This window comes from Eucyclogobius newberryi, unplaced genomic scaffold (assembly GCF_026437365.1).
Source record: "Eucyclogobius newberryi isolate DKJ021-1_F unplaced genomic scaffold, fEucNew1.0.hap1 SCAF_11, whole genome shotgun sequence".
Lineage (NCBI taxonomy): Eukaryota > Metazoa > Chordata > Actinopteri > Gobiiformes > Gobiidae > Eucyclogobius > Eucyclogobius newberryi.
This window is the reverse complement of record NW_027315735.1, coordinates 26,056,191-26,073,227: the sequence shown is the minus strand read 5'-3', so window position 1 is coordinate 26,073,227 and position 17,037 is coordinate 26,056,191. Positions and strand designations below refer to the sequence as shown.

General features: G+C 40.3%; 2 protein-coding genes across 3 annotated transcripts in view; one reads left to right on the top strand and one right to left on the bottom strand.

Annotated features, from left to right (window-relative positions):
• ctnna1 (catenin (cadherin-associated protein), alpha 1) overlaps window positions 1-17,037 on the bottom strand; it is a 67,693-nt gene that overhangs the window by 39,539 nt on the left and 11,117 nt on the right. For both annotated transcript variants that reach the window (XM_072439767.1, XM_072439768.1), the window contains exon 7: window positions 12,250-12,453. In XM_072439767.1, the coding sequence (XP_072295868.1) occupies window positions 12,250-12,453 (204 nt within the window). The remainder of the gene's footprint in view (window positions 1-12,249; window positions 12,454-17,037) is intronic.
• On the top strand, window positions 1,004-5,079 carry lrrtm2 (leucine rich repeat transmembrane neuronal 2). Its single transcript, XM_072439770.1, has 2 exons — window positions 1,004-1,739; window positions 2,362-5,079. The coding sequence occupies exons 1-2, from the start codon at window positions 1,736-1,738 to the stop codon at window positions 4,002-4,004; spliced, it is 1,647 nt and encodes a 548-aa protein (XP_072295871.1). The 5' UTR covers window positions 1,004-1,735; the 3' UTR covers window positions 4,005-5,079.

Below are 17,037 nucleotides of genomic sequence, written 5' to 3'. Positions count from 1 at the left end.
TTTGAAATGCAGAAACAGCAAACCTTCAGGGTATGCATCATGCCTCGGAGATTGAGCATCTTTACCCTTGTTTTTCCCACACATTCTGCATAGGAATCCCAGAGGGAGATGTAGTCTAGCACAATAAATGTGCCGACTGATAGCCGTATGCCGGTCAGGTAGGAGGATGTCAAAGCCAGAGGCAGGATATGTTGAAAAACCACAGAATGATATAATAACATTGAGTAGTAATGACCATTATATGAAGGCTTCTTTTCAGCTCAATGAATATGTGGCACATGCAACTACAGCTACAGTGGCAGAGTCAGAGTGTGGTTTGTGCCGTCTCTTGGAAAAGAATATCAAATGTGTCATTTTGGCAAATAACATACAAATTACTTTACAAAACCAAACACAAAAATCATATCACAAAAATACAAAACGTTACACAGCACAATACCCTATTGTGTATTAACTGCCCGTCTGTATTAGTACCCATATTCAGTTCAGGGGTAAGAGATCACAATTTGTTTTCTAGATCATTAAAAGAGACGGTCAATTTGATATTTATAGCTCAATGATTTCTGCTTTTGCATGTTCAAAGTTTAATTTTATCCCAGTGCAGCTGGCCATACAGCACATGCCATAGCTCAAAAATTAAAGCAAGGCACTCAGAATATTTAAATTATGAATAAAAAAGACACCGTATGCTTCTGTAACCACCTCACTTCTGCCCAGATACAAGCAGACAGCCTCTTTCTCCTGCCTTTTCTCCAAACGCGCGCTTTGAAATATATTTGCTTTACAATGTTTCTTTATTTGTGTGCTGTGTACATTCATATAAGGCGCACAAAACAACAAGGCTGGATTCAAGATTTACAGCAGTGGTTAATTTCACTGTCTACTGCAACACATTCAAGTTATCAATATTCTGATGGTGACGAGCTTTAGGGGGAGGAGGGGGAAAGAAAAGAACACTGGAGGTGCACACAAGTAGTTCGTATGAGACAAAAAGCAAGTGACTGAGGCATAGAGCGAGCGGCCGGCTGTTTGTGTGGGAGAGCGAAGGAGAGAGAGAAATGGTAGTGATGATCGACGCCAGGCTGCCACCACTCTGTAGCACTGAGTGGCTGCAACAAAAAGCACAGAATAACATCCCTGACTCCCCGCTCGGCTTTTTTCCCTCTCCCTGCGTCTTTGCTAGCAGACGGGCTTCGCTCGCAGCTCTGCAGAGGCTATGCTGAGTCTCTCTCCGCCGGCATCGAGAGCACCGCGCCTGCTTGCCATCAACAAGTTAGGGCTTTGAGGACCGTGGCAAACGAGAGGGGAACGCTTCGGCTCCAATTAACCGTCGGAGGTGACAGGCAACGCGGCAGAGGGGAAACAAATAAGAGAAGGAGAAGGAGCAGCAGGAGGGGGGCGCCTGATCACCGGAGTCATTTTGGACGCAACTGATTAACTTGAGAAAATACAGAAATATACATCTGAAGGATTTTGGCAAGTGGGGAAAATGAAGCGTGGACATTTTGAACTTGGAATTTAATGGGCACAAACACCAGGATTTAAAAGCTTGGGACATGGAATTTCACATTTTGTTTCAGTTGTGTGGGCTCCGAATTGCTTTATTTCCAAAAAGGCTGATTCCTTGTACGCTAAATCAAAAGGGATTTTTCCCTTTGGATTCTTCTTCCGTCTGGTTGCTCCAACAGTCTGCGGAAAAGGACAGTTGAATGCAGCCGCCGATGTGCACAAAAGAATGGGTAAGTTAGCCCCTTTTATATTGCACGTCTGGTCATGAATAGGATATGCAAGTAAGGGAGAGGGAGGCTAAGCACTAAAAGCTCCTCAGCCTTGTCCATTTACTGCAACGTTCTTTAATTTTTCCTCCATCACAAGTTGAAATTTTGCCACGACTTCAATGGAAGGAAAACTTAAGACAAAATTTGATTAAAGACATCTGGCTTATTACAAACTTCACATGTTTTCAACACATAAATAAAGCAAATTCGAAAGAATTCAGATAAATGTCAAATTTGGACAACGCTGGCTGCGGCTGCATTCAGACGCAAAGACGGAGCTTGAATTGAGAAGAGCCATTATTTAAATCAGATTCCTAGCCCATGCCTGACATTAAAAAACATTTTGATATACATCGTAGGCTAAAAATAATTATTTGTTCCTGTGAAAGACATGGCTCAAAGAACACATGCTTACATGTAACATGAAAGTTGCCCATGCTGTACCAAAGCCTGTGTGTGCATAGGGGGATAAAAATGAAAGCACAGAGAAAGCCGGATCGTCACCATGAATAAGTAATAAGTTCTCTGCAGAGATTAGCTTTCCTGCCCCATAGTTCATTTTCTTATCTTTCAACCCACCCAGGTTTCCATTCAAGGTGGCCATTGGTGGGACCAGCACCAGCGGCTGTGTGCGCGTGTGTGATCAGCATGCTCCTCGTGTGCCTGCTGCCTCCTGCAACATGCACAACCTGCCCTCAGAAATGCCGCTGTGAAGACCTGCAGTTCTACTGCGACACCCAGGGGCTCACGGCCCCCCCAGATGGTGTGGACAAGGGTGCCCTGGGGCTGTCCCTGCGCCACAACAGCATCACCGAGCTCAGCCCTGACCAGTTTTACGGCTTCAGCCAGCTCACGTGGCTCCATCTAGACCACAACCAGATCACTACCGTACAAGAAGACGCATTTCAAGGGCTGTACAAGCTAAAGGACCTCAACTTGAGCTCCAATCGAATCACCAAGTTGCCCAACACAACCTTCATCCACCTCATCAACCTGCAAATCCTGGACCTGTCTTTCAACCAGATGACTTCCCTTGAGCCTGAACTGTTCCATGGTCTGAGGAAGCTACAGATACTCCATCTTCGCTCCAATCTGCTTCGCACCACCCCTGTCCGGGCTTTCTGGGACTGTCGCAGCCTGGAATATCTGGGTCTCAGCAGCAACCGTCTACGGAGCTTGGCTCGGAATGGATTTGCTGGGCTCATTAAACTTAAAGAGCTCCACTTGGAGCATAATCAACTGACCAAGATAAACTTGGCCCATTTCCCTCGCCTTGTTGCCCTACAGTTTCTATATCTGCAATGGAATAAGATCAACAATGTGACATGTGGCATGGAGTGGACCTGGAGCACTTTAGAAAAGCTGGACCTCACAGGAAATGAGATCAGAGTCCTGACACCTGATGTGTTTCAAACGCTGCCAAATTTGAAGATTTTACTGCTGGATAACAACAAACTAAGCAGCCTGGATCCACAAGTCCTGGATATGTGGCAGTCTCTAGGTACTATCGGGCTGTCCAGCAACCTTTGGGAATGTACCAAAAGGATTTGCTCTCTAGCCACCTGGCTAAGCACCTTTAGAGGAAGGTGGGAACATTCAATTCTCTGCCATAGTCCCGAGTACGCCCAGGGAGAAGAGATACTTGATGCAGTTTATGGATTCCAGCTTTGTCAGAATTTTTCAGCTCCGGTTGTTCAAACCACAAGCACGACCACAGATGCTACTACAGCTGCCGAAATCACAAGCTCTTTGTTTGGAATTATGCAGCAGACCCCAACGCAGGACTATGCAGAGGAATATGAGAGCTTTTCCACAGCCACAACCACAAAATTTACAACACCAACACCACGCACTGCTCAAGCAACAACCGCTACATTGGAAGAGGAAGCTGTAACAGAGGACTTCTCGGCTATGGACAATACTGTTATGACTCATAGGGTTATCATTGGAACTATGGCCCTGCTCTTTTCATTCTTTTTCATCATTTTCGTTGTGTATATCTCACGGAAGTGCTGCCCCCCTACCCTGCGCCGGATACGCCACTGTTCGGCTATCCAAAACCGCCGACAAATGAGGACCCAGCAAAGGCAGCCTATGGCAGACCTAGCCACACAGGTGCCATATAATGAGTATGAGCCTAGCCACGAGGAGGGGGCACTTGTCATCATCAATGGCTATGGGCAGTGCAAATGTCAGCAACTGCCTTACAAAGAGTGTGAAGTATAAACTTATTTATTCCTAAAGCATATGGTTTGTCATTCAACCATTTCAGATGATACAGGGTTTGCTTTTATGGTTTTCTTTTTCAATTTCTGTAAAAAGATTAATTTCTACAAGTGAGATTTAAGAAAAAGAGAACATTTTAATGCTACAATGGCTGAGGGTGGATTTGACAGAATAGGGGTGATGTAGAGATAGTCAAATTTATTTTTATATGAATGCAAGGTTGTTTAAGGCAGGGGCAATCATTTTAAACAAGAAAATTGTAAACTGTGAGATTTGTCTCCACACTGTCTCTATATTCTGCAGCACAGAAAAAAATTGGGCCAAAGGTCCAAAGCTAACAGGATACATTCAGTGGAGAAATGTGATGTACACTTTATTCTTTTCAAGTGGATTTTGAACTCCTGTTTTTAACTGCACCACAGTAAGTGTAAGCCCATCACTTAATCACAGAGACCATTGAATTGGACGAATTTGTCACAATGTTTTGCTTTGTAGTTTCACTGTTTTGGGGATCTATGATACATTAAAGACCATTATTACCAAACTCTATTCTGAGTTCTATCTGGAAAACACATGTCATTATGCTACAAAAAAGGACAAAAATTGTTGCTGGAAAAAAATAAATCTAGAAAGGAAATACTGGAAACAAAAAGGAGCCGCTACTCCATTACTATTAATGTCAGTTTTACTGCCAAGTGAAAACAGATGGGAGTCTTCCATATTTGGACACAGAGTATAAGAGTTGTCATCTATGTTTTTTACAACTCCTGAAGTGCCACACAGAGACCCATTTGACATCATTTGGTTTAGAGAAATGTTTTGTATTGTGATGGTAGGACAGTGAGTCATGAATGGTGCGGAGACTGAGCCATTTCACTCTGAAAATAAAATTGTTCCAGTAGCCTAGCCTTTTTACTCCTCAAACTATTCAGGAGTGACAGGCTCAAGATTGAATCAATTAGGACGCAACAAAAATAATCTAATATTCTTTCAGCCACACCAGTGACCCAGCAACATCTAGTTTGTTCAGTGACTCTCAACTGTTTCAGTGGCATTCATGTGTCAGACCACTCTACAACAAGGGCATTTTTGCTGAAGTTTTCCAGGAGAAATTAACATAGATGCTGTTTACACCAAGTAAATGGGAGTACAGAAAATAATATGCATCAGATTTTTACGTCCGACAGCCACACGTGTCAAGTTAAACTGCGGTCAATACCCCAGAGCAACTGGAGATCCGGTGATAAGCGCACAGCGAGCCTGGGTCAGGACACATTGGTATGCAGCAGGGAGAGGATGTGCATTACCATCAGACTAAAGCGGCTGCTGCCGCAGCCCCGCACTGCTTTGTGTTCACTTTGGTGGTGGGGGCAGGGTGAACAGAGATTGAGGCTAAGTGATGGCACGATTGGCTAATGTCCTTGTCTCCTAAAAGAGCATCTTTTGGCCAAGCTGTGTGATGGAGACGCAAGTACTTACAGGCTGCATCCAAGTTTAGACAACACAAATAATTAAAGTCAAGAGTCAAATGACATCCAACAGTGACTGTGCAAAATAAATCAAAGAATGAGTGACTAAGCAGGATGTTTCGGTTCAAAAAGTAAGAGGGATTGGTGCCATTACTATGATTCATCTCAAGACCGTAATGCTTGTGTATTTCAGCTCATGCTCTTAGAAATCTTCAACATGTGTGTAAACCAAAAATTTCAATAGTGCATTATATAATGTTACAAAGTCAACAACCACTTCAGTTTGAATTTTTTAATTAAATGAAACCCAACTTTGTAGAGACTTAAGACTTAACAGCAGGGGATGTGTGTAACATTTATTTGAAGTTGTCCACCATTTGACATCTCGCTGTCTAAACTTGTACTAAGTGATATCAGAAATGTCACTGAATTTGTAGAATTATGCACCCTTTGCACTCTGGCTCTTTGTAAACCGTTTTGTTTCTTCTTGTCACCCTCTTGCTCTAACTTTTTGTCCTGCCAACAAAATAAAACAAAAAAAAAGTGAAGCAACCCCTTAATCTTTCACAAGCTCTTTGAACAAAATGACTGCTTTTCTCTTCCCCCTTTCCTTTTCTATTGTAAATGTACAATTTCATATGTGTAAAGTGAATAAGATGTGCCAAAGTTAAAAAAAAAAAAAAAAAAAAAAAAAGCCCAAAATATCATATATATTTTTAAATAAATCTGTTACAGCATACAAATGGTTTTCTAAATAGAGATCGCATACCTTCATCATAAAGTACAAGTGATTATATATATTTTTGGTATGTTTTTTTCCCTCGACAATAGCCCAAGTTGAGTCTGGGAAATACAACAAGTGATGCATCTTTAATCTGCCAATCAGCTTCAATTTAATAAAGAGAGGAAAATTAATACAATGGCTAGAAATATAAAATGATAAAACTTGTATGTGATGAATTGCTGACTACAATCTTGTAATGCTCCATTATTGATAACTTGGCCTTTCATTACAGTAATTTTAATATCACGCGTCAACAAATTGTGTCAAGTTAAGGTTTTGAACTTGATGTTGTATGCGGTATATTGAATTTGGATGACTTATTCTGACTGTAAATGTAATTGAACTTGTATTTGCAGGAGATATTACTTGCTTACTTATCTGCAGGGTGTAAAAGGGATTTCAAATGTAGTATTACATAGAATATGAACTAATTCTGTCAGAACTGTGTCAAACAAACTAGCCTTTCCAAGGATGCAAACACATCAAAAAAAGAGACGGGGAGATCGTACTGGGAGAAGTGTTTTAATTTTACCAGCTCTTTTTTGATGAGTGCAACAGAAAATCTGCTTTAGTAATTAAGGTGCAGGGGGCCCAGGTGGGAGAGGTGGGTTTAGTAGACCGCTGGGTTCAAGGACTCAGCACTTACTTTATACTTTAGATACTCATTACAAGGCCAACCATAAATCTGGAAAACGCTTACTAGCATGCACATATTGATCGAGACTCAAAGCAAAAAAAAATAGTCTAACGTATTTATTACCCGCTACATGATGCAATATTTTCACTGTTTTGTTATAAAAAAAAACTACCAAGTCAGTGGATTAATATGAGTGTGTGTATACGAAATAAGTTTGTCAATGACTTGAGCAAAGTTTCTAAATGCGGAGCATGTAATGTCAGAGTCTTTCTGAAACTGTATAAAACAGAATCTAAAATGTTTTGCCAATAACATTAGCAAAGTTTAGCAAATTGGATTTTTGAGCATAATTATTTCTAGAGGTGAAGCGTAATATAAAGTGGGTACTACCCAATTTTACCAAATAGACAAGAGTGCTGACTTGTCAGCCAAGTTCTAAAGTCATTAGAAAAACTTGAGATTGTTCCAATAAGCCTCGAGTGAAAATGCTTGTATGAACAAAATTAATTGGTATACTTTGTTATACTTGTACCTGACAAGTCTATCTACTTGATGTAGTACTTAACAGCGCCTGGGCCAATAGCTGATGTTCTCGCAATATATTCCTGCCGTTCAGCTGTGTTTAAAGTTATTTTCCATTCTTGTGATACATTGTTCCCAGTTGTAAAACAGCCAACTGGAGCAATCCCAACACTCCAGATGGCCAGTCCACTATTGGTGTCTTCAACCCAGAAAGTGCACACAAATCATGACTAAACATTGAACCAAAAAGGAAATGAAAAACATACAATGAAGGACATTATTTCTTAACTTAGTTACCTCTAAAAAATAATTGTGGTGATTCCTTTTTATACAACTACCAGTGCAACAGATGAGTTTTCTCTTCCAAGGTCAGTAGCGACTTGATGGCGTCAATAACGGTAACACTGAGAAAATGGGTCTGTCATGCCCGGACGTGTCGAGAGAGTTTGTCATTTAACGGCCGAGATAAATTGCTACACTGAGCAATGTCGATGCTGGCAGGACTAAGTGAGATAAGGTTTTGTGAACATTTGCTTCAGAATAAATGTTTAATGTTGGCGATGGGTAAAAGGTTCAGGCACAGCTGCTTTATTTAACTTTATTCAACCCAGAGTAGCACAGTCTAGCAGCGTCAACCTCAGCAGGGTGTAAAACTGTTTATAGGCACGATTAAGCACTAAAAATGAAGAGCGTTATATTCAAATTGGCTCATTCATGCGTTACATTTAGTGTCAGGCAGGTGAACTTGAAATCAATCCCAACCAGGGAGCTGCAATCATACAATAGTAATAATCATGTTGAACTTTATGAATATACTAAACACAGTGATTCATTTAATCATTTCCAATAGTCATTTCAAAAACACAACTAAGTAGAGGTTCAAAACATGATATAGAAATTAAGAGATGCAAAATTTTAATAGAGTATGTCATTTATAGTAAAAAATTAAACAAAAACAACAGTTTTTTTTTTTTTCAGAGGGTTTTCCCAGGCATAAGTATCAGTGACTTCAGGATTACACAATCATGCAACAGATGGTTTTATATCTCAAATAAAGGAAAGCAACTATTTTTACAAAAGGGAAAAGTTAATTTGTGAACTTTACTAAAACATAAATCTATGGTTAGCGGCCACAACAGCAAGACAAATATCAGCTTAAAAAATGTATATCAGACCATCTATAGTTGTAAACATTCAAATAAGGATCTAAGGTGGTATTTAAGCTTTTTTTTAATTAATTAATATTACAACTAATACGTTTGAGGACATGTTTTAACAGATTCACTCTGATAAATCTATTAATTTGTCAATATCACCTAATCCCACAACAAATTCATGTTTTAGTTATAATGTCGTCATGATCCGGAGGGCATAGCTAAATAATATACTTTTGCATACACACGCTAAAAGAAGATGAATACTAAAATGTAGAGGAGCAGATTATGTTTCTGACATTAGGGCTGCAAACAGTTAAATCAATTAATCGTAACTAATAGATTATTGAAGTAATTGTCAACTAATTCAGCAATCGAATAAGCATTAACTGGTCTATACATGCGTTTCAAAACATGCCATGAGCCGAGAAAAGATGAAAAGATGGATGAAAACGACACACTTGAAAACACTTTAGTCTATAAATGAGCACCACCAGGCTCTTCAAACAGCTTCACTTCAACTTCCTCTGAATCGAACGTAGACATAAAATATCTTCTTTGCGTGCCCTTTGCGTTCTAAACACCAACGGCTCAGTCCGCAGTGGTGAGCTGTACGTCCACGTGCTGCTGACCAAACTCACCAGAAACAATTCAAAAACTGCAGAGAAGATCCGGGTCCTTGTCTGAAAAGGGCCCGACTTGCTCTCACTGACAGACCAGTGTTTTATGGAGGCTGTAAATATAGGAAAGGCCTAGGGGACACTAAATCTTTCTGTGTTACATTGTGTGGAGAGTAATTTGTTTTAATTATGCATTTAGATGAGATTACAACTAGATAAATTGAACTGCTTTTGCGCTGGTTTCAAATTAGGTTTAGCCCCTTTGAACCTTTTGCTTCTCCTCAAACGCATCAAAAGCTTAGTCATTAACATAATCTTCCCGCATCAGATGTCGGAGAATAATGGCACACACAATACGGTTTGGTTAACACATGGACAGCCGCGGATAACAGTGTTTAGCCAAGCCAGTCGCTTTGAAATGACAGTTAGCAAATTATCTTAAGGCGTAAAAGGTGAAATGTGGTTTAAAATTTGTATAATGCCGCTCTTGTTTTTATGGAGTAGAAGAGGCGGACGCAGTGTGGTCAATTTGCCCTTTTCTTCTAAACCAAAGTGATAATGCATCACTCCTTAAATGTCAGTGGCTTAATATGTCAAAGCAACGGGACTTCAGCCCGTCGAGGGAACCTGATTCTGTAAACACTTGTACGTCAATCTGAGACAGCATCAGGCGTTCATAAACATGACTCACCTCTTACGAGTTTAGACCAAAAGCAAGTGATCAAACTAAATGTGATCGTTAAACATTCTGATATATATTCATTCATATATTTGAAAGGTAGACAATTAAAAAGGGTACATTTCCATGTTTCTACCAGACAAATTCTCAGTGCTGGTGAAATATGTTCCTCTAAACGTCTGCCGATGAAGAGCGGTCTGCAAAAGACAAGCGAGGTAGAAAACCGGCTCTGAAGAAGACCAGGGAAGCCTGCATGACACGTGCAGACTTTAAAATAATGTGGCAATGCCCCGGATGAGCAATAACCTGAGCATGGCCACAACAGGCAGAAGAACAAGTAAACTTAGTTGACATCTGACTCTGTGCTGTGTAATTCTTCAGGAACAACAGGAGTAATATATTCATACTAGAATATACAATGATGACCCAATTGAATTTCAAGTCATGCTTCTATTTAAAAAACAAAAAACACCAAGTAAGCACTTTCAGAGACCACGGACTGTTCTGAAAAGAATTAAGATTGAAGCAGCCTAACACAGCTGCAGTGCAGGCCAACAGTTAAGGTGACTGGCATTTGATAAACAACACTATTTTACGGCAAACTATATCAATATGATATTGGCAAGGCATTTTCAGATTGTCCTCTAAATAATAAGCTTGGGCTACTGACAAGCCAATTGGCTCCACAGACCAACTGGAAAGAAGTGTAGTAACTCTGCAGAGTGTGAGAAAAGAGGAAAAGTGATGCAGTCCTGGATCATAGGTGGTCATAAATAAGACATTAATACAATTCATTTGAGCAGCCACTCGCTCAGAAACACTGCCTGCATACAGAACAGAAAGAGGTGAAAGTATCAGTTGTTGGAAGGCAAAGTAATAAAAAAATATATGCAAACCATTCAATGAGTCAGGCGAAAAAGAAAAAGGCTCAGTGAAGTGGAGAATCAAAGTTTGGATTTTGTCTAAATTTAGTAAAAGGAAACTACAATCACAACTGAACCAGAGTTGTCAGAGCCTTAACCTGCAGAAGACACACATCCACGTTTTTCACAGGCTGCAATAACACATCAAGGATTGTCTGCAGGTGCTCGGCTGAGGTAGGTTCAAACCAACGGGGTTTAAGTGTCGGAACTGGCAACCCAAATGAGAGACTCATGTGAGACTCATCCTACTTTCTGAATGGAGAATCGTCTTGAGTACCAAAACAGAAACCATGTTGAATAAATCAGCAAAAGCTAGATTTGAACACGTTTATCTCATATCTGGGGACACAGATTGGACAAGTCTATGAAATTTAAAACCAAAATCTTCCGTTTCTTTACATATTGTGCTGTTGGAATACTGTCACCGATAGACGCTTTAAATATTAGTAAACCTGAGAATATCGGCTCAAAATTACCGCTGGAGAGAGACAGACAATGGAAGTCACAGCGCATTTTAAAAGCCATTACCACCTGGTCATGTCGTTTGAGCAAAGTTATGCAGAGGCAACACTGTCATCCAATTTATGAAATCCCAGCAGACAATGGCTCTCCAGTGGACCACATCAATCTGCGCAGTTGAAAATAAAAAGGGCCTACTCCTGCTATAATAAAAAACACATTCAATCAGCCTCAGAGAGCTTAGCAGTCACATAGGCAATTAACTTTCCCAGTGTGGCTCCTCAAGACGTATTTGTGCTCTCGTACTCGTCGCTCCATTTCTTATTCAATTGTAGCATTGTCTGTGACCAACATAAACTATACATTGAACCTTAGAGAATGTGGTCCATCACCTTAAATGTGAAAGTCTGAGGACGCATTTGTGTGTGGAAAACGGGGAGGTGCGAATTGGGATTAAGGTGGCAATAGGAGAGAGAATATGAGGCTGGGAACAGTGCAGGCTCGTCACAATAAAAATGTTTGAGCAGCAATAAATGGCCCAATGAAACGGCTTTCTTACGGCATAGTCGTATATTCAAGAAGCAATGGTTAAATATTCAGCCCTCTAAAGTGCACACTGGTTACAGAAGAATAAAGAACCATTTCCCACTAGAGCAAATAAAGCAACAAACTAAAAATAGATCATGTACTTGACTTAGTAATTATTGCGACATGTCTAGAAGGGTCAAAGTAACGTACAGAATTCTAAAGCTCAAAAGCTGCTTAAACATATATGCTGCTGATAGATTAGTTGGCTAAAGGGGACAGACTGAAAACTTCTGAACATCTGAACACGTATCTGACCCAGAAACTCATTCAAAGCCTTCTCATTCCTGCTGTTGTCCATATAAATCATATAGCGGTCGACTGAAACAGCACTGACTGACTGATGGACAAAGTGACTAAAGGCCGACTGAAGCGGAGGACAAGGGGACAGTAAAGGCGGCGGTGACACTTACATTGCCCATGTACTCGGTGAGCAGATCCTGCAGAGCCTGGCGCACAGAGTTGCACTCAGCCACGATGCGCTCCCTGCGGTCGTCGCGGGTGCACGAGGAGTCGGCCATCAGCGCGGCGCCGCTGATGATGCTCTCGAGCCGCTCCTCCAGAGAGGGACGGAAGCGATCCTCACTGAACGCCAGGGGGTCCACGATGATTTGTTTCTGGGGGGAAGAGCCGGATAGGAAATTACAAAGTAAAAAAAAATAATAATAATAATAATAATAATAATAATAATAATAATAATAATAATAATAATAATAATAATAATAATAATAATAATAATAATAATAATAATAAATATAGCCGCAAGCGGCAATGATCGGCCCTCGCCACGCCGCCGCCACGCCGCCGCCACACCGCCGCCACGCCGCAAGAGGAGGGGGCGCTAACGCGCCCCAATTGTCCTTTTATTACGCCTACTGCTGAATCTGTGACGCTGTCACATCTTCTCCCCTTTGTTTTACCATCAAAAAGCAATTTTATTTTGAATTCTTGGCAAAATGTGCGGCTTTGCCGCACAGACACCGTGACTCTTTGAATGAAAATGTGGATAACTTTTGATGGTCTTGAAGATGAGTCTCACCAAATTTCAGGTTAATAGGGCTGACGCCCTGGGAGGAGTTTGTGAAAGTCTAAAGTGTAAACATGTTCTGGCGATTTCCCCATTGGAATAACATGAAAGGTTTCGGTCATCGTTACGGCAACGCCATAACAATTATGACATGAGTCATTGACTTTTTTGATGGGGATGCTAAAATTGAGTTGTGTGTCAAATTTCATATAATTTCGCAAAACTAAACATTTAACCTCCATATAAAATCTGTAGGGGGCGCTGTGGCGCCAAATGAATTTATTTCACTTCAAGTAGGTTTAGGGCAAAGAGTTTAACAACTGATTCTAATTTGACGCAATTCGGACTTTATCTGCGCAAACGGCAGAAATTTTAAATATGGGAGATTTCTGAAATTCTAACTACAGTTTGCGGCTTCGCCGCACAGAGACCGTGAGAGGTATCAATGTAATTTGGATAACTTTTGATGTCCCACTCCTCAGTAGCATTTTCACCAAATTTCAGCTTTTTAGGGCCAACGCCCTGGGAGGAGTTCGTAAAAGTACGACGTTTGGGAAAAACTCCGAAGTCATGTTTAGCCATTTTTGAAGCAATATGGCCGACATTTGGTTGGGCGGACGGCGTTGCCGTAATAATATTTTTTACTTCTCTTGTCACCATCTACCTCTGCGCCAAATTTCATGATTCTACGATCAGATTTTTTTTGGGTCATTTCCCATCTCTCAATGCATTTTTGGTACATTTGGGGGCGCTGACGCGCCAATTTTTTTAATTTTAGAAAAGGGAAATAGCCAGAATGTAGAGAGGCACGATTTTTAGAGGCGTGCAAATTTTTGTGACTTTTCGTCAATGTTCACTGGGTGAAAAATAGGGGGGTTGGTCCCGAGAAGAAGAAGAAAGAAAGAAAGAAAGAAAGAAAGAAAGAAAGAAAGAATAATATTCCGATGCGAAAACAATGTTTCCCATTTTTCAAATATCATAAACTATACATTTTCGGAAAGCGCTCGCGCTTTCCTACCTCATGGTGTGGGTCCCTGGTCACTGACGGGTACTTTCGATAATTTTGAGTGGGCTCCGCCCACTTTGTGTTTTTGGCCCTCTATACAGTAATAATGTTCAATTTTTGCCTTACATGCTTATATGCACGGAACATGCAAGAGATGGGGAACGTATTCGTGAGCTACTTAGCGCAAATGAGTGCTTTATATGGGGATGACGACCGCTTCGCGGTCGTCATCCCAATGTAAAGTGCTCGTTTAGTGCGAACTTTTGCACGGGCTTCGCCCGTTTACAACGGTAATGTTCCATTTTCCTACAACTAATTAGTATGCACGGGGCGTGCATGAGTGGAGGAGTGCGTTAGTGAGTGTTTGGAAGTGGGCGAGCGCTTCGCGCTCGATTTTGTGCGCACTACGTGCGCACTTTCGCAGCCGTGCTTCGCACGGCCTTACGAGATTAATAGGCCTCTCGCCAGCTTGTGGCGCTCGGGCCTAATAATAATAATAATAATAATAATAATAATAATAATAATAATAATAATAATAATAATAATAATAATAATAATAATAATAATAATAATAATAATAATAATAATAATAATAATAATAATAATAATAATAATAATAATAATAATAATAATAATAATAATAATAATAATAATAATAATAATAATAATAATAATAATAATAATAATAATAATAATAATAATAATAATAATAATAATAATAATAATAATAATAATAATAATAATAATAATAATAATAATAATAATAATAATAATAATAATAATAATAATAATAATAATAATAATAATAATAATAATAATAATAATAATAATAATAATAATAATAATAATAATAATAATAATAATAATAATAATAATAATAATAATAATAATAATAATAATAAAGACCCGTGTTACTCAATACTGAAACTCGTATCGTTGCCCAAAAAAAACATCTGACGGGAACAAAAAGGTCTGTCAGAAACAGACAAACAACAGCATTCAGAAGGAACTCTTTGTAACATGTCAAGCATTACGCATCATTTTACTGCAAATCCATAAAAGCTCAATTATCAAGAACTCTGGAGGTTTAAAAGGGAAGTACTACGCTGTAATTTGTCCCAAAAGAAAAGAACTTGAGATCTAAATATATTTTTAGCCATCAAATGATTTGGCCATGCAAGTAAAATGAAGCAGAAGAAAGTCTTGATTAGCTGATTAGTCCGTCTATGAATATGCGATTTACCACTTCAAAATAGTCTGTTTCAACAATACTTCAGAGCTGTAAGGTGCGACTCGATGCACCTTCCCTTGCACGTGAGAGACGGGGCGACACTTGAACGTATGCTTTGAGATGACGCCTGCAGAGGGGGGGTAGTTTGCAGGCTGTCGAGATAATGCAGAGGGTTAAGGTGCCACTACGAGTCTGGTGGCCTCAAGGCAAATCCAACTTCCCCTTTAACAAAACACTTTGAGGCCTTTATCCCTTCTCTAAAATGTACAATTCCAATGCGAGAAGCGAGGTTTATTAGGCGTGCTGTCGTCTAGCGCGGCCACCTCCACTACCCTTTCCTTCTCATCTGACCTCCTCTGCTTGCGTGTTGTATCGCCATGGCAACAAGAGCGCGATAGACGAAGGGAGAACGAGAGAAAAGAGAAAGCGCGAGAGGGAGGGAGGGAGAGTGAATTGCGAGGGGGTTGACTCATTTGCTAATTTTGCCATGCTCTTGAAGCCGCGGATGAGGAAGGAGCTGGTCTGGAAAGACAAACAAACAGTCAGTGGGAGGGTGCTCATCGTGTCGTAATAAATCATTAACATCTGATCAGCCAGAGCCATACAGTCCTCTATGTTTATTCATAAGGCTGTGTGCTAATGTGCAGGGCAGCTACACCTCTAATTAAACTAATACAAACGCAGTCATGACAGTTATGAATAGGCCACGTTTCACAAAGTTTGATACTACTCGGAAGACAAATTAGTGGTTCTTACTTGGAATATGGAGTGAATATCTAATGCAAGCTAAAGTGCCTTTGTGTTCAAAAAGTGCTATATAAATCCAACGCTAGGGCTGTCACAACAACTAACTAGAGACTCATCACTCGAAAAAATAATGATGACATTTTGAACCTCGATAAATGTGTGCGTGTGTTGGCTTCACTGGTGATCACGAAGTAAAGGCAGTGCAAAAGCCACGGCTGTACTTTAACTTTAGCATGAGATCAGTCCTGGTCTGGTGCCTGTTATTATCGGACTAAATAAAGAAGTGGTGCACACACTGACCACTTTGCAACATATGTTTGCATTTTTTTTTGAGGAGCGTGTGCACATCCCTGCTGTGACTCACTCTCTTCTGACAGAATGCCTAATATTTAGAGGGCTATTTGTGTGTTTTGAGCTTGATGCACACTGGTGATGGTGCAGCAGCTTCTCCTCCTCCTGCATGTAATGCAGATCAGCCAATCACAACACTACATGCAGTTTTAGTCAGATGAGAGATTCTCCTCCCCACATGACAGCTTTATATTCTACCTCTAATCAACTTTTAAAAAACAATAAAATATTTAATTTCATGCCATCATTACCAGATATCAAATTAATTGGCAGACTAAAATAACATTTTATAGCAAATGAAGAGACCCTGTGAATGTCTGGACATTGGCTTCAGGAAATTTGATCGAACTGGTCCTTGGTTTATTTGTTTATTTGAGATAATACAGGCAATATATCATCTGTGGAAAAAGTGTATCAGGACAAGCCTTTCCAAGGCAGAATCATTATGACCGGGATTTAGGCACCAATGTAGTGCTTGAGTTGGTCAAGACTTGGGTCTAGGCCACTACTTTTGGTTTAGCTTTATTGTAGAAAAATAATCAGTTGTGGTCATCTGGACACCGTTTTCATTCTCAATCTGCAGATCTAGTCTGAGAACTAGAGATCCTTGTTTTTCAAAAGGCTGTGGCTGCAGAGCCGCGGCACAGTCAAATGGCCCAGCAGTTTCAGGAACCGCGGCACTGCCATATAGCCTCATAGCTAACCCTAACCCTAACCCTGACCCTAACCTTAACCCTATCCTTAACCCGGAGCGGTCTAAAACGGCGCGGTCAAATAGCACAGCAGTTTCAGGAGCCGCGGCACAAAATGGCAAATGAGGGATCACACCGAGGGATATT